The sequence below is a fragment of the Microcebus murinus genome, chromosome 2, assembly GCF_040939455.1.
Source record: "Microcebus murinus isolate Inina chromosome 2, M.murinus_Inina_mat1.0, whole genome shotgun sequence".
Classification (NCBI taxonomy): domain Eukaryota; kingdom Metazoa; phylum Chordata; class Mammalia; order Primates; family Cheirogaleidae; genus Microcebus; species Microcebus murinus.
The window spans coordinates 25,398,691-25,422,501 of record NC_134105.1 but is presented as its reverse complement, the minus strand read 5'-3'; the positions used below and the strand labels follow the sequence as shown (position 1 = coordinate 25,422,501).

The window sequence follows — 23,811 nt, the reverse complement described above, 5'->3', positions numbered from 1 at the left end:
TTTTCTTAATATTGTTTAATGGCTGAACTCTGGGGAAAAGCCTTCCCACATTCATTACATTCATAAAGTATGGATTCTCTGATCTTCAGCAAGGCTTTAGTTGTGCCTGAAGGCTTTCCCACATTTCTTACAGTGATTTGAGTTTTCTTCCAATGTGAATTTCCTGAAGTCCAATAAGGATTGAGCTCTTCATAAAGGTTTTCCCATAGTCATTACCCTGATAGGGTTTATTTCCACTATGAGTTTTCTGACGTTCAGCAAAGGATAAGCTATACCTGAAAGATTTTCCACATTTACTACAGTAATAGGGTTTCTCTTGTGTGTGCAATCTTTGATGAATAATTACTAGTTGAGCTCTTCCTAAAAGCTTTTTTGTATTTATTACACTGATGTAGTTTTGTACCAGGATAGTTTTCTGATGCTCCAGCAGTTGAGTTATCTCTGAGAGCTTTCCCACGTTCCTTACATGTAAAAGGCTTCTCTCTACTCTGTATTCTCTCCTGACGAGTAAGGATTGCCTTCTCAACCAGGGCTTTCCCACAGTCATTACATTGGTAGGGTTTCTGACTCTTGTGAATTCTTAGATGAGTTGAAAGGTTAGTTTTTTTAAAGCTTTTCGCATTTATTGCACTTATGGGGTTTCTCTCTAGAAAAAATTCTCTGAAGAATAATAAATGTTGAGTACTTCTTGAAGAATTTCCCACATTCAATACATCTATAAAGTTGCTTGCCTGTGTGAATTTTATAGTGGTTTAAAAGGGGTGATAACGAAGTAGCTTGCTCATAAAGTCTATCCCACATTCTTTGCATTTGTGGTTTTTCTCACCAGTATGGTTTCTCTGGTGACAAATAAAGAAAGAATCATATCTGAAAACTTTCCCACATTCCTTGCATTTATAGTACTACATCTCTGTGTGGCTTCTGCCCTCTCAATCCAGGCCTCTTTCTGTCAGGCAACTCTCCCCGAACACATCCTGCAGAAGTATTTTGCTTTAAGGTTTGAAAGAGAGAAGCCCACAGACACCAGATTCTCTTAGTTTCCAACATCACATTGCTGTACAGTATCTGCTGTACAGGATCTGAGTGGCATCTAGTTGTCTCCATTCAATCTGGGTAAAGGCCATAGCCACATTCCCAAATGTCAGTGATCTCTGGATCTGGGATCTTGGTAGTTTTGGGACCATGTGTCTCCTAAATTGTTCTCCCAGACAAGGGAGAGAACCCCATGTAAGCTAATAGTTCTGGAGGCTAGAAATCCAAAATCAAGGTGTTAGAAGGGTTTGTTCCTTCTGAGACTCTAGGTGGAACCCTTCCTTGCCTATCCCTCGCTTCTGGTGGTTGCCATTAATCCCTGGCTTTTCTTGGTTTGCAGCTGTATCACTCCAATCTCTGCCTATGTCATCACATGGCATTTTCCCTGTGTGTCTCTCTAAGTCATTGATTTTAGACTTCTTTTTTGAAATAAGCATTTTAAATTTTAAATGTTTCTCTAAACATTGCTTTAACAGTATCTCACAAATTTTTATATACTGTATTTTCCTTTTCATTCAGTTTACAATATTTTCTAATTTCCCTCATGCAGTTTTAACCTACACTTTTGTAAATTAGTATTCAGCCAATACTGAAGGTGACCACTATCCAGGTATCTGGAGCTCTTTCTCTGTGTAGCTCTTTTCGGTACTTTGTTAAAAAATTCTAGCTATCACAGCCACCCTGAACTCTGTCAACTCAATTCAGCAACTGCCCTGTTCTGCTTGGCTCTTTCTCGCTGGTGCCACAGTTGGGAGCATGCCTCCAGCAGAAAGACGGGGGCTCACAGGGCTGACTTGCTTTGTTTCCTTTCTCTCAGTGATCACAGTCCTGTACTGCCTGTTGTCCAGTGTCTAAAAACAGTTGCTTTATATGTTCTATCTAGCTTTTCAGTTGTTCATGGTCAGAGGACAGTCCTATAGCAATTCCTCCTTCAAGTGCAGAAGTGGAAGTCTCAGTGCATTTTAAAAAATTAAATAAAATAGTAGCTTACAGAAAAGTGAAAGTTATTTTCATCTATGTTGACTTCTTTTTTTTTTTTTTTTTTTTTTTTTTGAGACAGAGTCTCACTTTGTTGCCCAGGCTAGAGTGAGTGCCGTGGCGTCAGCCTAGCTCACAGCAACCTCAAACTCCTGGGCTCGAGTGATCCTTCTGCCTCAGCCTCCTGGGTAGCTGGGACTACAGGCATGTGCCACCATGCCCGGCTAATTTTTTTTTTTTTTAATATATATATCAGTTGGCCAATTAATTTCTTTCTATTTATAGTAGAGACGGGGTCTCGCTCTTGCTCAGGCTGGTTTTGAACTCCTGACCTTGAGCAATCCGCCCGCCTCGGCCTCCCAAGAGCTAGGATTACAGGCGTGAGCCACAGCGCCCGGCCTTATGTTGACTTTTTTATTATGTTAAATATGAGACAATTGTTATAAGGAGAATAAGGGAAAGTTGTTATAAAGGTAACTGATAGTAGTTACTGATGTTAACACTTTTTTGATTTCAATAGTCTGTATACTTAACTGTTATCAAGATTCATACTATTGTGACTATGTAGGAAGGTGGATAAGAAAACGAGGGGTATTTCTGAAGTTCTCGGTAGTTTCATTTTTTTCATAGTTGCTATTTCTTCATCTTAAGGAAGTTCTGTTTTCTCTGGCCTTCAAAATTGTCTGGTGTTAGGTTGGTGCCGATGCTGGCTTCCAGAATGCTTCTGACTGCTTTCTCTTCCTTAAATCTCCCAGTTTATTAGTGTCCATGTTTAGTCTGTTGGACATTTAATAAATATTTCATGGGAGTCATGTTGGCTTTGGCTGATTTTCATGTGGTGCTTTAGTTAGAGACCTTTTTCAGTTATGTGTACATGCAGACATGGTTACCCATTTGATCTATGCTTTGATTCTATTGCATGTTTTCTCTATATAATTCTAATATGTATTTTATATTAACCCCCCCCCCCCCCAGGACCAAGACTAGGGTGAGGAAAGAGAGGCACCCAAGCATAAAATTAAAGAGGCACTCACTCTCAAGATTGTATAAGCCAACCCTGCACTCAGATGACCCTGAGAGTGAGTGCCTCCTTAAATTGTGTGTCCAAGGCACTTCTCTTACGTCACCCGGGGTTTTGTTCCTATATAAATGTGACAACAGCTAGTTATCAACACCTATATAACCAAGACCTTAAAATGAATTTGTATAACAACTTTCATTTAGAATGTACTTTGACTTTACTTCATCTAAGAAAACAGCGGTGATATAATATTTCAGGGAAATCAATGCCATGCCTGAGCTAATCGAACAGCTCAAAGTTTATCCATAAGCAACTTTAGCCAGAATTTTGGACCGTGTTATCTAGGTTACCCACAGTAGGTCACTGTTGTACTTCTGTTCCATTATTTCTTGTCATGACATGGCTTTTCATTGGGAAGTTCCTTTTAGCAGAATCCAATCATCATCAGAAGTTTTGGTAATCTTAACTACTACTCTGGCTGATACCATGATATGCAATAGCATGATATCCTGACTTTGGCAAATGATTGTTTAGAAAATGGGCCAGGTGCAGTGGCTTACGCCTATAATCCTATCACTTTGGGAGGCTGAGGCAGGAGGATCTCTTGAGGCCAGGAGTTTAAGACCAGCCTTAGCAATGTAGTGAGACCCTGTCTCTACCCACCCCCCCACACCAAAAAAAAAAAAAAAGGATGTGCCTGTAATCTGCATAAGGTCACAAGTGCTCAGTCTGTGTTGCTGCCAGTTCCGTGGGGGAAATATTCTAACTTATCTCACTACCTGTTTCTGGTCTAGTAGTCCTCACTTTGTCCCTGAGAAATAAATGCCTTGGAGGTTAGTGGGAAGTCAAGTGTTGAGACTCTGTCCTCCCCCGCTTCCCCTATACACTTTCACCAGAATACATCCTTTTCTTTTTTCTTTTTATTGTTGTTGTTTTCTGTTTCATGAATTGGAATTCTGTGGAAAAGTTCTGTGAGGCAGGAACTCAATGAGAAGGGGAACCATTGATGAATATGGAGCAGTACTTCTACAAGCTAAAATTTCCTGAGCCCAAAAACACTCTTTTGCTTCCTCTGTTCAACTCACTGGATAGCTTTCTCACCCTCTTAAAAACCTGTCTTCAGAATAGCCTCAAATGTTCGTGTTCAGGGCTCTTTATGGAGTAGTAGTCTCTTTTTATTTCATCTGAAAATGCTTTCATTCTTTGTTTTTAGATGCCAGTGAGAGCAGGTGCCAACAGGGGAAGACACAATTTGGAGTTGGCCTGAGATCTGGTGGAGAAACTCACCTCCAGCTTCTTGAAGGAACCCCCTCCCTCCAGTCATGTTGGACTGCCTGCTGCCAGGACTCTGCTTGCCATGCCTTTTGGTGGCTAGAAGGGATGTGCATTCAAGCAGATTGTAGCAGGCCCCAGAGCTGCCGAGCTTTTAGGACAGACTCTTCCAATTCCATGCTGGTGTTTTTTAAAAAGTTCCAAACTGCAGATATTTTGGGCTTTCCACCTGAAGATGATGTACCACATCTTCTGGGGCTAGGTTGGAGCAGGGCATCTTGGAGGAGGCAGAGCCCACCCAGAGCTCCATTCAGACCTGCTGTATCTTCCAGTGACCAGGAGAGCTTAATCAGGAAACTTCAGAAAAGAGAGAGTCCTCCTGAAGAAGTAGTTATACCTGTAGTGACACAGCATTCTAAAGTGAATGGCTCCAAGGAACTAGGTAATCTGACAACCAATGGCTCTGCAGAGGTAAGCATGTTATGAATGAGACAAACTGTTAAATCTGCTCTTAAATTTGGCATGCATGAGCAATGAAGCTGATGCTTGTGGGCAGTGTGCATAGGCTGAGGAGTGTGTGCATTAATATAAAGCTGCTTAGTGTCATCTTGTTGGTGCTGCCCAGATATAAAAGGGTCATTTGACCTTAGAGATGTTCACTGTGTGCAGGTCTTGTCTATTGTTTTGGTAGAAGCAGAAAGCTGCTCATTATTTAGTCTAAGCTGGTTCTTGGCTACAGGTAAGTGCAGTTGTGTGGGTATTAGTCTCCACCAACAGTTCTGCAGCATTTCTGCCAGATTGCAAAACAGTTGATTGATGTGGTTGCAGTCAAGTTCTCCTCCTCCTCTCCCGCCTGTAAACATGTTCTTGAGGAGGTAGTTTCTATTCCAGTTTAAATTAACTATGCCTGGTACTGCAGATTAAGATCTGACCTGCTGGGCTGGGGAGCCGGATGTGGCCATTAGCCAAGAGTTCTCTGGAGTGAATTCTCACCAAGTTGTGTTTGCCAAGGGAGATACCACCAATAGAGTTTATTCTGCTTATTATGTTTCTTCATTGTTGATCTTCCTGGGCAAATGATTAAAAGGAATGACTCACTCTATGCTCAGTCTCCCTTGATTGCTGTGATTTTTTTTGTATTTGTTTTGTTCTAGTTGTCTCTACCAAGTTGAAACCAGAGTGGGCTACTACATGCCAGGCACTGCATGTACTAATTGTTGTACTATGTCATTTTGTTTAATTTTCATAGCAATATTTCCAAGTAGGTAATATTAGCCCTGTTTTTGTGGTGAGAAAACTGAGGCCCAAAGAGGTTAAACAACTTGCCAGTGATCATGCAACTAATGATTAACATAGCTAGAATTGGAACCCATATTTAATATTAAGGGAAAAACTTTTCAGCTTAATATTAGAGAACAATCTTAATCTTAGATTTAATATGCTCATAAATACTTACGGAAACATACTATCAATATTAGGTACTTTCCTAAGCACTATAGAGATACAAAGGTGAAGAAGACATGGTTCATACCCTCAGGGAGTTTATAGTCTAGTGGAGACTGAGACAGTAAGCTAGGTATTTATAATAGTATATAATTATTGCATTAACAGGTTTATGTACACAATACAGTAAGACCACAAAGAGGAAGTGATTCACTTGAACAGTCAGGTGGTGTGTATGTGCAGGTAAGACTGGACAGAGATGTTTGACATTTCTTGAAGGATAGGATTTCACTAGGGTGGTTAAAGATAGTAAGAAAGCATTCTGAGCAGAGCTGCAGTGTATGCAAAGGCTCAGTCAGCAAGTATTTATTGTGTGTTTACTATGTGCAAAGTATTATACTAAGCTGGACACTGGGAATATTATAGTAAACAATATAAACCTGATTTCTGCCCTAATAAAGCTTAAACTCTGGTAAGGAAAACAGACATTACATTTCTAATAATTAAATAATTATAAACCCAGTGTGAGTTATAAGAGGATTAAGTACAGAGTGCTGTGAGAGCTAACAGAGATTAAGGTGTCAGGTGAGGTTACCCTAGGAAAGAAAGTTTAAGCTGATTTTTGAAGTAGGAGTTAGGAAAAGAAAGAGGGAAAGAATATTTCAGGCAGAGGAAATAACAATTTCAAAGGATGTTGGGTGCCCTAGAGCACAGCAAGATCAAGAAATTGAGACAGACTGGTCTTGCTGGGCAAACAGAGAAAGACAGCTAGTGGTGGAGGAACAGGCTGGAGAGCTGTGCAAAGCCTTGAGGCCTTCTTAAGATATTGGTCTTTATCTTAAGATCAGTGGGAAATCATTGAAGAGTTTTAAGTAGGGAATGACATAATCAGATAAATCACTGTGTGGTGAATAGACTAGAAAAGGGCAAAAATGCATAGTTGACCCCCTGACTGCACAGTTGAAAATCCACTTACGACTTTTCACTCTCCCCAGAGTTTAACCACTAATAGCTGACTGTTGACTAGAAGCTTTACTGATAACATAAACAGTCAATTAATACATATTTTGTACGTTATATGTATTATATGCTGTATTCTTACAATAAGCTAGAGAACAGAAAATGTTATTAAGAAAATAATAAGGAAGAGAAAATATATTTACTATTCACTAAGTGGAAGTGGATCATCATCAAGGTCTTCATCCTCATCGTCTTCATGTTGAGCAGGCTGAGGAGGAGGAAGAGAAAGGGTTGGTCTTGCCGTCTCAGGGGTGGCAGAGGTGGAAGAAAATTCACATATGAGTGGCCCTGTGTGTTTAAGGGTCAACTGTGTGTTTCCTGAGTCTCCAGAAACATTGCACCAAAGAAGGTGGTTACAGACACAGGAAAGGTGATAAACAACAAATAATTGCTTAGAGCTGTTGTTCTCAGATTTCAACAGGCATCAGACTCACTTGGAGACCTTTTTAAAAACAGATTGCTAGGCCCTAGCTCTGGGGTTTCTGACTTAGTAGATCTCAAGTAGGGCCTCATAATTTGCATTTCCAGCAAATTCCTGGAGAGAGTGCCAAAGGGCCACATTTTGACACCACCCACTGCCTCATGGATGGGGGAGTTTAGAATACCAAGCACAGAGCACAAGCTTAGCCTTATACAGGATGCCTCCTCCATTGTGATAGGGAGAAAGGGTCGGACAGGATGCATTCAAGTGGGTTTATAGGTTGGGTAGAAGGAAATTATGGTAGTTTTAATCTTGTTCTTGTTTTTTCTGAAATGTGATGATAGATCATTTATGGAGAGTAGAAGCAGAGGTATGTGAGGTAGGGATAGGTGGGTAATAGGCAGGAGAATCAGAGGTTTAGGGAGAGTGGTAAAGGTCTCAAATAGCCACTGTGAAGGACAAGAGATGGCACACTAGGTAAGGAAATAGGATTGCTGGGCAGCCTTGAAGGTGGAGACCATGTATTTGTAGCAGTGGTTACTGATCTTGGCAGCTGTGTGATTCTTCTCAGTAGCTCTCAACAACCCTGTCAAGAAAAGGCTGATAGTTTGATTCATCCAAGATAGAAACTCTGCTAGGTAGTTTGTATAGAAGAAAACTGGGGTGTGGAAAATGGAAGTTGTTGTCAAGAGAGCAGATAAAAGAGAGAGTGTAAGAAGATATGAAAATAGGTAAAGGATAGGAGGGGGATGACAGAGGTAAGACAGAGAAATTTGAGGCTGGGTGCAGTGGCTCTCACCTTAATCCTAGTACTCTGGGAGGCCGAGGCAGGAGGATTGCTTGAGCTCAGGAGTTCAAGACCAGCATGGGCAAGAGCGAGACCCCATCTCCACCCAAAATAGAAAAATTAGGCGGGCATGGTGGCGTGCGCCTATAGTCTCAGCTACTTGGGAGGCTGAGGCAGGAGGATCACTTGAGCCCAGGAGTTTGAGGTTGCAGTGAGCTGTGATGATGCCACTGAACTCTAGCCTGGGGCAACAGAATGAGACCCTGTCTCAAAAAAAAAAAAAAAAAAAGAGAAGTTTGGCATTTAGAAGTTTCCATGTTGGGAAGCAGATATAGAAGGGACAGGAGGTGGTGGTCAGAGTATGTGTTATGTGAATTGAAGATTTTGAAGGTGGAGGAGTTCTGGTGATGACAGGATCTAGGGTGTGGCTGTGGAAGAGGGTTGCTGGGGTAGAGTAGAGAAGATAATTGGCTACAAGGAGCTCAGAGAACATGTTAAATGAGTTATCTATGTGGATACTGAGATAGTCTTTGATGATGGTGATGGTGATGATGATCATAGTAACACTAGCTAATGTTTACTGAGCACTTACTATGTGCCAGGTGCCATTCTGAGCCCTTTACATGTATTAACTTATAATATATACAACAAATCCTATGAAGTACTATTACTATTCCTATTTCATAAATGAGGAAACTCAGGAAAAGGAAAATGACTAAGGCAACACAGCTAGTATATGATAGAACCAAGACTTGAACCCAGGCAGTCTGGTTCTATCTAGAGTCTGTCCTCCTAACCCTCTTATTCTTTAGGCAGGACTTGGGGTAAGAAGGGATTTTGAAAGTCAGGCATCAATGCCATCAGTAAAGTAGGGGGAGTGACGAGTGAGTTGGGAGATGACAGCTATGGTGAGAGCTGAAGTGTAGTGCAGCAAGATAGCAAAGGAGAAGAGGTTTTTACAAGGAGGTAGAAGAGTAATGGTTTACAAAGGGCATGGGGAAGGGGAGCAAAGAAAATGGCTCCAGCACACTATAGGATAATTATGGATAGGGAAATTAGAAATGGACCAGTAAAGTTAGAAATATGGTGGATATAGACCAGACAGTCTCCTGGAAGATGTTGAAAACTCAAACTCGGCCTTACAGAATTCAGGTGTATGCTGGCAGGAAGATCTTGAGTATGTGTTGGCCGGAGAGTTCACTTATTTGTTTACCAGCAGTGTGCAGTGGCAATAAATTGCTTTTAGTGAACAGGATTTCAAGAGCTTTGTGGTCGAACATGGAGTGGGTAGACCTGAGGGGAGCAATATCGAACTTAAACTATGAACCAAGGAGTGGTAATGGGCTTTTGCTGCAGGTAGTGTTGCACAGAAGCATTAACATAGTTTGGCATTGCATATTGGGACCTGCAAGCATTGCTAAAAAATGGGACAAAGTGAAGTCTTCAGATCCAGACAAGTATTATTTGACCTTATATGCCATGCTTAGGAGCTTGATTCTTACCCTCAAGGCCATGGATAGCTCTGGAAGGGTGGTAAGATTGCCTTGTGCATTCAGAATAGTAACTGGTAGGCATTTCTTTTGGGAGAGAACTTGGAGTTCAAACTTCTGCTTGATGCACTAGGGAAAGGAAGACAAATGTATGCACTGCAGATCTTCTCCTTCTAATTAGGGATGACTGGCTAGCAGCACTAGTTTCTAGTTTGTACTGTTTTCACTAAGGTAGGTCAAGCAACTCTGCATCCAAATGGGGAGAAATTGTATCATAAATTGTACTTGTCTTGCCTGAAATGCCTGTAGAGCTGCAAAGGCAATGGGTTGTCAGTATGCATTTTTCATTCTTTTGGAAGCATTCCTATATTGGATCCAAAAGCAGGTATTGTGGACCTTTTGCAGTTCCCAAAGTGGAAAGGAATGTCATCAGTTTATTCCCTTTTCTCAACTTAAAGATGGAGAAACTTGTCCTGCTTGGTTTAAGTACTGCACCCTTTCTGCACCATTAACCTCCAGACTGTTGGCAGGAGGAATATGTACAGTACCAGCAGTTCAGCCACTGGCAATTAATTGTTGCCAATCCTGCTTTGTGAGAGAGGAAGAAGTGCTTTTTTTGAGCCCAGGAAAAGTCCACTTAGGTAAGTTGTGGCTTTTGGAAGACTGAGGTGTTCCTCTCTCTACCATTATCATCTGCCTGTTCCCAGTCAATAATCACAGCATTTCAACCCCTAGCAAACCAGGGGTTTTCTGTGGAACAAATGTCTGAGGATAAATGAGCTATAAGCACCTGGACATCCCTCTGCTGCCTTCTTTCACTGGGAACTCTTGTGCTGGCTCCATGCAAGGCCTGATGATAGAGGCGTGGGGTGTGGGCAGCCACAGAGAATAACCTTACATAACCAATGACAGAAACCTAAGCAGTGCTGTTTCCCTTCATGTTTTTGTTTTGCTGATTTGTTTTTCAGGGGTTTTTGCTTGCTTGCTTGTTTTAGGTTTTTCGTTTTAAATGTTTCCTTTACATCCTTTAGACTTGTAACATTTTTGTCAAGGGTTCATTTATTCTTCTGGTTATTACTTCCTAACAAATCTGGGATCCTTTAGGGCTGTGGTCCTCAATCCCTGGCTGCAGCTTGTTAGTCTTCAGTGAAATTTAGGAAGTTGGGGAGGGGGTTACACAGCAGGAATTGAGCTGCGGGGTGTGTTCCCCATGCCCAACTCACCCCCTGCTCCTCCCCCCCATTTGTTGAATAATTGTCTTCCATGAAACCAATTCCTGGTGCCAAAAAGGTTGGAGTCAGACTGCTGCCTTAGGGTCAGGTTTTCCCCAGATTCTCATTCTCAGTTATCTGACAGACAGGCTAAAAACCTTTACCAAAAATGTTTTAGTTCCAGGCTCCCTCCCTTCTAGACCTCTGTCTGGTTTCAATAATCTATGTTTCTCATCCCTCATTGAGAAGGTTGGCGTTCCCACCAACCTTCCACTTACACAGGTGGTTTATCGCATTGAGAGAAAAACTGAGCAACCTGTTTCCTTGTTGCGTATGGACATGACAGCAATCCCTGTAACTGTAGTATTTCTGTTTCTGAAGTATTTGTTGTTGAAACACAACACCCTTTCCTTATTTTTTTCCATTATAACTATCCATTTTCTCCTTTAATCTCCTAAAAGTTCTGGTTCTTTTATCTACTTATTTGGTTTTTACTATGTACAATGGGTTTCAAATTGTGTTTGTTGGCTTTGTAAGCTAATTTATTGTCTTAGTCCATTTGGGCTGCTGTAAAAAATACTGTAAACTGGTTTATAAACAACAGAAATGTATTTCTCACAGTTCGGGAGGCTAGGAAATCCCAGATGAAGGGACTGGCAGATTTAACGTCTGGTGAAGGGCTGTTTGTTATAGATAGCTCCTAGCTATGTTCTATGGTAGAGAGGCTGACAAGCTCTCTTGGGCCTGGTTTTTTTTTTTTTGAGACAGAGTCTCGCTTTGTTGCCCAGGCTAGAGTGAGTGCCGTGGCGTCAGCCTAGCTCACAGCAACCTCAAACTCCTGGGCTCGAGTGATCCATCTGCCTCAGCCTCCCGGGTAGCTGGGACTACAGGCATGTGCCACCATGCCCGGCTAATTTTTTATATATATATCAGTTGGCCAATTAATTTCTTTCTATTTATAGTAGAGACGGGGTCTCGCTCTTGCTCAGGCTGGTTTTGAACTCCTGACCTTGAGCAATCCGCCCGCCTCGGCCTCCCAAGAGCTAGGATTACAGGCGTGAGCCACAGCGCCCGGCCTCTTGGGCCTGTTTTATAAGAGCACTAATCCCATTGAAGAGGACTCTACCTTCATGATCACAATCACCTTCCAAAGGCCCTACCACCTAATACCATCACCTTGGGGGTTAGGATTTCAACATATGAATTTTGAGGAGATACAAACATTCAGTCTATAGCACTTATGAAGCAAGAAATGATGGAGATTTTGGTGTGAGTCCATTAACAAATCCTTGCCAACTGGCAGAACTTGAGCCATATCCTAAAACTAGCCATCTCTTAGTTAATACCACAGGCTGTCTGTCATCCTTCTCCCTTTCCTCTTTCATGGGTGGTCTTAGTTACTCTAAGGAGACTCTTAGAAGAAATGACTTTGTAAATATTTACTACAAAGATAAACCCTGCCATGTTCTCCAGTTTTGGCTTTGGTTGCTGAGAATTGAGATGGGATATGTCCATAAACCCCACTGGCTTTGCTACTGAAAGAGAACATTGTCTTTCCTCTGATAGGATTTTTATTAGTGACAGTGGTGGGTTTTTGTTTTATTTCAGTACCACTGTGTCTCAAATCAAAGTGTGTTGGAAGCTGAGTTTTTGTCAATTGTTCTTTATATTGAGTAGACACTAGGATAGCATATGTCTTACTAAGGAGGGCCCTTACCTGGACTGTGAGGCTGTGACCTGACTTGTGTGAAGATCACGTGTGCATGCTTCAGGCTCCTACTCAAAATGGAATAGCTGATGTTGGAAGATTTTGTTTTGTTTTCTTGAATTATGGCATTGATTTGCTTGATTTGAAGAGGGTAGCCTCAGAGTGGCAAGGAGGAAGGGAGAAGGAAGAATAGAAGAGATAGAGAAAGAGAATATGAATTGAAACCTTTCATCATTCTAAATAAGGTTTCCTTGAAGAAGAAACAAGTGTATCCACTTGGGGTATGATTATATGACATACGGTTGTTCAGAATTGGGTTAGTTTTTATGAGTTTCTTTTTTTTTCTCTTTCTTTCTTTTTTTTTTTTTTAGAGACAGGGTCTTGCTCTGTCACCCAGGCTAGAGGACAGTGGCATGATCATAGCTCACTGCAGCCTTGAACTCCTGGGCTTACGTGATCTTTCTGCCTCAGCCTCCTGAGTAGCTGAGACTACTGGTACATGCCACCACACCCAGCTAATCTTTTATTTTTTAAATTTTTTGTAGAGACAGGGTCTTATGTTGTCCAGGCTGGTCTCAAAACGCCTGGCCTCAAGCATGCCTGCCTCAGCCTCCCAAAGCTTTGTGATTATAGGCATGAGCTACTGCACCCGGCCTACTTTATAGTTTCTAAAGTAAAATAATTTATTTTATGTTTCCTTTTCTTGTTTCCTTAGCAGTAAATACAGCACATAAGTTAAAAAAAAAGATAAACAAGATTTTCTTTAAAAATAAAAATATGTTTTCCTAATATTAAAATATTCATACTCTTCTTCTATTTCTGGTAATCTATTCTAAAGCAATAATCTCTAAAGAGCTTTGCACACAATGATGAGATGCTGTTTGTTAAATGGAAAAACTGGAAGCAGTCTGTCTGATAAGGGGAAATGGACATTGTGCAACTATTATAAAGACATTTTTGGGTGCATGAATAGTTCTTTTGTTACTCCCTTCTGTTTTTCACTCCAGCCACACTGAATGCTTGCTTTTCAGCGGACACCATACTTTGTAGAAACAGCTTTTTTAAAATATAATTGTCATATCGTAAGCTGTACATGTTTAAAGTATACAATTTGGTTAGTTTTGACACATACAAGCCATCACCATAAAAAAGGCAATGAATATCCATCAACTCCTAAATTTCCTTCTGCCCCTTTATAATCTGTCCCTCTTACACCCTCTGCTTTTAGTCACTTCAGAGTTTCTAGAATTTTTAAATAAATAGAATAATACAGTATATATTTCTTTTTAACAACTTTATGAGGTATAATTTATATGCCATAAAACTCCTTTTAAGCACACAATTCAATGATTTTAATAAATGTATAGAGTTGTACATCATCATTACAATTCAGTTTGATAACATTTCTATAACTTCCCTGGTCCCTGTTTACCCAGAAGTTCCTGTGTGCAATCACCATTCCCACCCCTAGTCCTAGGCATCCATTGGTGTGCTGTTTCTATAAGTTTGCCTTTTCTGAACTTTTCATGTAAGTGGAATCATGTACTACATAGTCTTTTTTTTTTTTTTTTTTTTTTTTGAGACAGAGTCTCGCTTTGTTGCCCGGGCTAGAGTGAGTGCCGTGGCGTCAGCCTAGCTCACAGCAACCTCAAACTCCTGGGCTCGAGTGATCCTTCTGCCTCAGCCTCCCGGGTAGCTGGGACTACAGGCATGCGCCACCATGCCCGGCTAATTTTATATATATATATCAGTTGGCCAATTAATTTCTTTCTATTTATAGTAGAGACGGGGTCTCGCTCAGGCTGGTTTTGAACTCCTGACCTCGAGCAATCCGCCCGCCTCGGCCTCCCAAGAGCTAGGATTACAGGTGTGAGCCACAGCGCCCGGCCTTACATCGTCTTTTATGTCTGGTTTCTTTCACTTGGCATAATGTTTTTATGTTTATCTGTGTCGTAACATGTCAGTAGTTGGTTTCTTTTAATTGCTGAGTAGTATTCCATTGCATAGATGTATCATAATTTGTTTATCCACTCACCTGTTAATAGACACTGGGTTGTTTCCAGATTTTGGCTATTACAGATAAAGCTGCTAGGAATATTTATGTATAAGTGTATGTAGGGGATATGTTTTACTTTCTCTTGGGTAAATACCTGGCAGTGGAATAGCTAGGTGATATTGTAGGTGTATATTTAACTTTTTGCAAAAATGCCCAACTGTTTTCCAAAGTGGTTGTACCCTTATACGTTCCCATCAGTAATGCATGAAAGTTCCAGTTGTTTAATATTCTCACGTTAAACTTGGTATGTGCTTGGTATGGTGCTTGATATAGTGAGTCTTTTAATTTATATGTTGTAACAGATGTGTAACAGTATGTTATTTTGGTTTTGATTTGCTTTTCCTAATGACTAATGATGTTAAATATTTTTCATGTGTTTATTTGTCATCTACATTTGTTTTGTAAAGTGTTCATATTCTTCCCCATTTTTAAAAAGCGGGTTGTTTTCTTACATATATATATATTTATATTCTACACACAAGTCCCTTTATCAGATATGTGATTTGCAAATATTATCTCCCAGTTTGTACCTTGTCTTTACATTCTCTTAGCTGTGTCTTTCAAAGTATAGATCTTAATTATGATGAAGTCATTTATCAATTTTTTCTTTTATGGACTGTGCTTTTTTTGATGTTGTATCTGAGAAATATTTTCTCCTAAATTTTCTTTTAAAAGTTTTACAATTAGGTCTAGAATCATTTTGTATATTGTGGAAGCTATAGATGGAATTTCTTTCTGGCATATGAATATTCAGTTGTTCTTGCACCATATTTATTCTATCCTTTCTCCACTGAATTGCCTTTTCACCCATTTTGAAAATCAGTTAACCATATGTTTATGGGTCTATTTCTGGACTCTGTTTGGTTCCATCTGTCTGTCTATACTGACACCAGTACTAGACTATCTTGATAACTGTAGCTTTGTAATATGTGTTTAAATCAGATAATGTAAATCTTACAACTTTGCTTTTATTAAAATTGCCCATTTTAGGTTCCTTGCATTTCTATAGAATATTTATTTATTTATTGACTAGATCTTGCTCTGTCACCTAGGCTGGAGTGCAGTGGCAGGATCATAGTTCACTGCAGCCTCGAACTGCTGGGCTCAAGAGATCCTCCTGCCTCAGCCTTCCAAGTAACTGGAACTGCAGGCACATGCCACCATGCCTGGCTAATTTTTCTTATTTTTGTAGAGATGGGATCTTCTTATGTTGCTCAGGTTGGTCTCAAACTCCTGGCCTCAAGTGATCTTCCTGCCTTGGCCTCCAAAAGTGCTGGGGTTACAGGCTTGAGCTATTACGCCTAGCTTCCATATAAATTTTAGAATCATCTTATCACTTACTTTTGAAAAAGCCTTCTGGAATTGTGTTAGGAGTGTAGATCAATTTGAAGAGAATCAATAGCCTAATAATACTGTTGAGTTTTCTGATCTATGAGCACAGTATATTTTGCCATTTAGTTAAATCATCTTTAACTTTTAAAAAATCTTTAACTTTTCTCAGCAGTGTGTTTTTGGTATACAAATCTTACACTTCTTTTGTCAGATTTATTCCTAAATATTTCATATTTTTGATGGTATTATAATTGGTAATATTTTTAAAAATCCAGTTTCTGAATGTTGCTAGTGTATAGAAATATTAACACAATTACTTTTTTTTTTTTTTTCACAAATAGGACACTTTATTTGTCATTATTAAAAGTCTGAATTTTAAACAGATTCTTGGACTGGTGGTTCATATCCATCAGCTCGTTCAACTTTAGCGCCTGTCTCATCACCAGTAGCTTTTCCAGAACTACTACCTTCACCATGAAGCTCCATGAGTTTTCCCAATTCAAACTTGGGCTTCTTCAGCATTTTTACTTTTCTAACGAAGACATCATGGAGAGGATAAATAGATTGGCAAGCCTTTGTCTTTTCCAATGCTGTCTGGAATCAATTTATTGACTACTTCTTTCAAGTCATTTGTCTGCACCTCTCTGGTCATGATTTCCATCATCTTCTTCCGGATTTGGCGGACCTGTTGGTGCTGAGCATAAGAGGTCTTCCGTATCTGATTGTTGCGCTTTTTAGTAAAACCAACACAGAACAGACGAAGCAAATAACCATCGGTAGTCTTGACATCAACGTGAGCTTCGATCATAGTCTGCCATTTTTTAACCATGGAACACATTTTGTCACGGGTAAGGTCCATGCCATGAAAATTAGTCAGACAGTTTTTGCCCTGAACCTCTTCAGTAATCAGCTTGAATTTTCTAAATGCAACTTCATCATTTTGCAGATCAGCAAGGCTCACTTCAAACACACGACCCTTGAGGCCATCGGAGGCAATTTTCGTTCCTTGAGTCCTGGTGACTAGTGTTTTCCCAATATTTCTTATATTGAACATAGCAGGTGCCTTCACATCATACCAATCTTTTTTAGAAAATGGATCAACCACTTTCTTCTTGGCTCCCTTTTTGCCGCCTTTCGTAAGGCGCTTGTTCTTGCCGACCGCCATGGTGCTGCTCAGGGAGCCAAAAGGCCACAATTACTTTTTGTATATTGATCTTGTGCCTTGCAGTTTTGCTAAACTCATGTATACATTCTCATAGCACTTTTTTGTAGATTTGATAGGATTTTCTCTATATATAATCATTTCATGTGTGAATAAAGATAGTTTTACTTCTTTTCCAGTCTGGATGCCTTTTATTTCTTTTTATTGCCTTACTGCTGAGGCTAAAACCTCTGGTATAGTGTTGAATAGTGAAAGTGTTGAATAGTGGTGAAAGTGTACATCCTTGTCCTATTCTTGATCTTAGTAGGGATGGATTCAGTTTTTCACCATTCAGTCTGATGTTAGTGGTAGGCTTTTTGAAGATGTCTTTTATCAGGTAGAGGAAGTTTCTTCCTATTCCTAGTTTGATGGGAATTTTTATCAGAAATAGATGTTGGATTTTGTCAAATGCCTTTTCTATATCATAAAAATAATGCGATTTTTCCTTTTTAGTGTGTTAATATGGTGAATAATGTGAATTGATTTAAAATGTGGGATAAACCCCACTTGGTCATGATATTATCCTTCTCATATATTTTTACATTTGATTTACTAAAATCTGGTTTTGAATTTCTTCATCTGTGTTCATGAGAGTTACTGTCCTATAGTTTTCTATTCTTGTAATATCTTTGTCTAGTTTTAATATCAAAATAATGCTGGCTGCATAAAATGAGTTAAAAAGTTTTTCATCTTCTTCAGTTTTCTGGAGGGTTTGTGTAGAATTGGTATTATTTATTCCTTAACTGTCAATATAATTAGCCAGTGAAGCCATCTGAGCTTGGAGTTTTCTTTGTGGGAAAGTTTTAAACTAGAAATTCAATTTATATAATAGATACATAGATATTTAGGCTATTTCTTCTTGAATGAACTTTGGCAGATTATGTCTTTAAAGGAATTTGTGCATTTCATCTCAGTATTCAATTTATTATTATAAAGTTCATAATATTCCCTTATTGCCTTTTAAATATCTATAGATCCTATAATTATGTCATTTCTATCATTCCTAATATTCATCATTTGTATCTTCTCATTTTTCACTTGCTCTCACTCTTGCTTTGGCTCTTGATCTCTTTCTTCTTCTGATCTGACTGACTAGATTTTCTCAAAGAACCATGTTTGGTTTTATTCATTTTTTTCTATTATTTTTCTGTTTTCTATTTTATTGATTTCTGCTCTAAGCTTTATTATTGCATTTCTTCAGCTTAATTGGATTTAATTTGCTCTTCTTTTTCTAGTTTCTTAGAATGTAATTTGAGGTCATTGGTTTGAGACTTCCTTCTTTTTTAATGTAGGCATTTTTAGTGCTATAAATTTCCCTCTCAGTACTGCTTTAGCTGCATCCCACAAATTTTGATATTTTGTGTTTATAGTTTCATTCAGTTCAAAAGACTTTTTAAATTTCCCCTTTGACTATTCCTTTGACCCTTTGGTTATTTAGAAATGTCTTATATAATTCTGAAATATTTGGGGGAATTATTGTATTATTGAGAGGTAATTTAATTATTTTGTAGCTGGAGAACATTGTATGACTTGAATTCTTTTGAATTTATCAACACTTGTTTCATGGCTCAGAATCCTGGTAAATCTGCCATGTGCAGTTGAATATTCTGCTGTTATTGAATGAGTATAAATGTCAATTAGGTCAAATTGGTTAGTGTTGTTCAGGTCTTTTATATCCTTACTTATTTTCTGTCTCCTTTTTCCATCAGTTATTTAGAGAGAGATGATGAAATATCATATGCTATAATTGTAGATGTGTATATTTCTCCTCATTTGATTGACTTTGCTTCATATATGTTAAAGTTTATTATTAGATGTATAAATATTTAGGATTATTATTCATCTTTTTTTCTTCTTCTTTTATTTAAGAGGTGGGGTCTTGCTTGCTCTGTTTTCCAGGCTGACGTGCAGTGGCACAATCATAGCTCACTATAGTCTAGAACTCTTGGGCTCAAGCAGTCCTCATATCTCAGCCTCTTGAACAGCTAGAACTATAGGTATGCACCACCATGCCCAGTTAATTTTTCTTATTTTTAAAATTTTTTTTGTAGAGACAGTGTCTCACTGTGTTGCCCAGGCTGGTTTCAGACTCCTGGCCTTAAGCAATCCTTCCATGTCAGTCTCCCAAAGTACTGGGATTATAGGTGTAAGCCACCTGGTCTTATTATTCCTCTTGATGAATTGACTGACCCATTTATCATTATGGTATAATCCTCTTTATCATTGGTAATAGTCTTTGCTCTGAAGTCTGTTTTGTATGATATTAACATAGCCACTGGAACTTTATTTTTATTGGGGTTAACATGATATATCTTTTCCACACTTTTAACTTACTTGTGTTTTTATATTTAAAGTGAATTTCTTATAGACTGCGTATTTCTGGTTATTTTTGATTGAGTGCCAAGACATTGTAAATTTTACCTAGTGAAGTGCTGGGTATTTTTTGTATCACTATGGGTATTCTTGTGCTTTGCTTTGGGATGTGGTTAAATTATTTGAAAACAATCTGATCCTTTTGAATCTTTATTCTAAGCTTTGTCATGTGAGTCCAGAGCTGTATTTAGTCTGGGGTTAATTTTTCCACACTACTTAGGGAAGACTTTTATTAGTACTCTAACTGATGGCTTGTCAAGTATGAAGTTTTCCATTGTGGCTTTTGGTATAGGTACTGTTCTTAGCCCATGTGAACTTGGGTGTACCATTCCCTATAATCCTTTTGGGTAGTTCTTTCCCTGGTCTTGGGTAGTGTCTTCACATATAGGAAATGATTAGTACTCAGTTGAATGCTTGAGGGGATCTTCCTCAGATCTCCAGAGTTCTGTCTCCATGTAGCTCTCTTCTTTCCCAGACTCCCAGCTACATCTCTTTAATTCTGAAAGACTGCTGGACTGTGCCTGTATTTTCCCTTCCTAGGCCACGGCCCAGAAACATTCCTTAGACTGCAAGCTGGGACAATCATAGGGATCATCTTACTTGTTTATCATCTCTTACAATTGCTGTTTTTTGTTGTCTTGAATGCCATTATTCTATATATTTTGTCTGCTTTTTAAAATTGTCAGGTGGGAGGATAAATCTTCTCCCTATCACTCCATCTTGACTAGAAGCAGAAGTTCACCATGTTTTTTGTCTTTTTTTTTTTTAACCTTTTGACATTCACTTGTTTAACCACTACTTATACTACTTACTCTTCAAGACTTGTTCCAGGCTTTACTTCTTCTAGGAAGCCTCCTCTGATAGTCACTTCCCCAAATTGGGCTCAGATGCTGTCCTAAATGTTTCCATAATACTCTAAACTCTATCATTGTATTTTTAGTCTGAAAGCGTGATGCTTATTGTTCAAGCCCAGTACTTCCAGATATATTATTGATCTTATTTTGAGACAGAGTCTCACTTTGTTGCCCAGGCTAGAGTGAGTGACATGGCATCAGCCTAGCTCACAGCAACCTCAAACTCCTGGGCTCAAGCGATCCTACTGCCTCAGCCTCCCAAGTAGCTGGGACTACAGGCATGCGCCACCATGCCCGGCTAATTTTTTCTATATATTTTAGTTGGTCAATTAATTTCTTTCTATTTATAGTAGAGATGGGGTCTAGCTCAGGCTGGTTTCGAACTCCTGACCTCCAGCAATCCTCCCGCCTCAGCCTCCCAGAGTGCTAGGATTTATTCCATTGCTTTTTCTTGTTTATTTACTTGTATTTAATTCTCAGCCTTGTGGAATTTGGTTTGCATTGAAGCAACCCTTGCTGGAGTTGCCAGTAACTTCACAGTTGCCAATTGCAATGTATTCTTTTCAGTCTTTATTTAATTGGACCTTTCTGCATTATTTCATACTGGTTGCAGTTTTCCCTTTTTACTTGTTCACTTTCCAGATTATTTTCCTTCTTTCTGACCATTCCTTGTTAGTCATTTTTGTTGTTCATTTAATCTGCTCACATCTTAAGCCTTGGTATTCCCAGATGTGCTATTATTGAACTTTGATTTTCTTTTACATGCTCTTCTTATTGTAGTTCATCTATTCCATGGCTTCAGCTACTATCTTTGAGTCTTGATTCCAAGTCTTAGTCTCTACTTGAATTTCCCAGAGGTACTTTAGGTTCAATATGTCTAAAACATAACTTGCCTATAATTTCCTTAACATTGCTCTTCTGTAGTCTTAGTTTTTGACACTACTATAGTCAGTCCCTCACTCAGACTAGAAACATGGATGTCATCTCAGACTCTTTCTCTCAAACCCCAGATCTATTTCAGCTTCATAAATATTAGATCCTTAATATTTTAGAATTCATCCCAGAGGGGGAATTTCTGGTAATGATGGCAGAGTAAAGTGGTCTCCCGAACCTTCCCATAGATAATTTTCATAAACTCTGAAAAAAAAATGTATTTAAGAAACTGGAAAGGATCCAAAAGCTTACAGAAGCTAGTGGAGAGATTACTTTTGAAAAAATAGCAGCTAGAAGTGATAAGAACTGTGAATTTGCAGCTTTTAAAGTTTTTTGCCTGAGGGTATTCAACAACTCCAGCAGCAGAGGAAAGTGGCAGTGGAAAACCTCAGCCTTACTTTCTTATCATGACAAAGAACAGAGTTCATGATAGAAAGAGTATCTGAAAATTTGGCAGGAGGACTAAAATTCTGCTAAAATCCGTGGCTGAACCTCTAAACTGTGCCTGCATGGGGAGACTCCAGGAGGCTTGGTGAAAAAGCAGGCAGAGATCAGAGAAGCGGATCTGTCTTTCAAAGACAGAACCTGTACAAGGTGAGCTCTGTCAGTTTGCTGCTTTTAAAAGCAGAGTGCATTGCCCAGCCATGGGAAAATAGGTGGCAGAAATCTGAAGTCTTATGGACTTGAGGCTTCATAGGACAAAATATAAGGCTAAAAAATTAGGGAGGCATCCCCAGAAGCACAGAAAGCACAGTAAGAACAAGCCCCAACTCTGAATATAATCTCTGGCCAGAATCTTGGCCAATCATCAATTACACAGGCTGACCTGCAGGGCATTGAGCTAAAAAAGCAGCTGTAAAAATTACACAGTGATATCAGTTATTGAACGTTATGGGGTGTGGGGGTGGGGGGCAAAGTCTATAGTTTAAGTCCAGGTGAGTTATTTGCCTACTAGGAAAAGACCCCAAATAATTTCAAGGGAAACACAGTAGAATCCAGAGTCACTACGTGTATCAGATAGATTGTCCAGTATTTAATCAAAAATTACTAGACATGCAGAGAGGATCAGAAAAAAGTGATCCATACTCAGGGGGAAAATGTAGTCAATAGAAACTAACTCTAATTTTACTCAGATGTTTGAATTGGTAGTCCAAGACTTCAAAGTAGCTGCTATATGGATATTCTTAGAATTAAAGTAAACTGATTTTAATGAGTGAACAGATAAGGCATTTCAAAAAAGAAATGGAAACAGTATTAAAAATGAAAAAACAGAAACAAAGAGGCCTTCCATTATGGCAGCAAGAAGTATTGGCAGTTTTCTTGTAAACAAGTATAAAACTTGTCAAAACCGAGGCCAAGGCGGGTGGATTGCTCAAGGTCAGGAGTTCGAAACCAGCCTGAGCAAGAGCGAGACCCTGTCTCTACTATAAATAGAAAGAAATTAATTGGCCAACTAATATATATATAGAAAAAATTAGCCGGGCATGGTGGCACATGCCTGTCGTCCCAGCTACTTGGGAGGCTGAGGCAGTAGGATCACTTGAGCCCAGGAGTTTGAGGTTGCTGTGAGCTAGGCTAAAGCCACAGCACTCACTCTAGCCTAGGCAACAAAGCGAGACTCTGTCTCAAAAAAAAAAAAAAAAAACAACTTGTCAAAACCAAATATTGTCAAAACCAAATATTTAGGGCATGAGATATATAATAGAGGCAGAAAAAAATTGAGAAGAATTTATTCTTAAAAAGCTGGTAATGCTTTGAGTAAGTGCAGGGGAAATCTGTGGTCTTCTTCTTGAGACATCTCCCATCTGTCCCCACATCCATTACCTCAGCTCTGGTGACAAGAAGAATTGCAGTTTTGCCAGCATGTGGTGGAACGTGAAAACTAGCAACTTTTCTGCCAAAAGGGGTAGACTGAGGCAGAGGGTGAAAACCCATGCCTTTGCCAACTAAAAGTGGCAAATTTTGTTAGGAATGAATGCAGAGAATTCACAGCTTTACTAGCCCAAGATTGCAGTGCCTGTTGGAGTGAGTGGTGGACCTGCCAGGAACTTAATGGGAAGATCCTGAAAATAAGAGAGCTGTATGTAGAAGGGCTAAAATAAATGCTCTACATATCCCTGGCTGACTGGGAAACTACCTGCACGTGCAGGAGGGAGCCAAGGAAGCCTGATAAAAAGTAAAAATTAAGGGAGACTTGAGAACTGGCTACAACTTTGAATGTATTCCTTAAGCAATACACAGATTGGGTGGCAGAGGGCAAAGCTTAATGGGCTCGAGGCCTATGAGCATACTATGCCCAAATCATTGGCTGACAACTAAACTACGCAGGCACAGGAGTGATCCCTAGGAAGCCAGGCTAAAATAAAAACAAGAATAAAAAATACTGAACAGATATCAGTGGCAACATATTATGGGGGAGTCAGATTCTACAGTTTAAGTACAGGGAAGTTACTAAAAATAATCAACAGCCCATCAGAAAAATAAAACAGAATCTAAAGTTACTACAATATATTATCTAAAATGTCCAGTTTTCAACCAGATATTGAGACTTGCAAGGAAAGAATCAGGAAGGTATGACCCATGCTCAGGAAAAAAAGTAGTTATTAGAAATATTTCTGAGTGGGCCCTGCTGTTAGATTTAGCAAAGACGTCAAAGCAGCTGTTTAAAATATGCTTAAG

The 23,811-nt window shown here is 39.3% G+C and overlaps 1 protein-coding gene and 1 pseudogene across 4 annotated transcripts in view; one reads left to right on the top strand and one right to left on the bottom strand.

Annotated features, from left to right (window-relative positions):
- KIAA0319L (KIAA0319 like) overlaps positions 1 to 23,811 on the top strand; it is a 101,774-nt gene that overhangs the window by 32,167 nt on the left and 45,796 nt on the right. For 3 of the 4 annotated variants that reach the window (XM_075996507.1, XM_075996501.1, XM_075996498.1), the window contains exon 3: positions 4,245 to 4,774. The exons of the other annotated variant lie outside the window; for it this stretch is intronic. In XM_075996507.1, the coding sequence (XP_075852622.1) occupies positions 4,245 to 4,774 (530 nt within the window). The remainder of the gene's footprint in view (positions 1 to 4,244; positions 4,775 to 23,811) is intronic. 4 annotated transcript variants of the gene reach the window in all.
- Positions 16,089 to 16,954, bottom strand: LOC105871760 (small ribosomal subunit protein eS1-like; annotated as a pseudogene).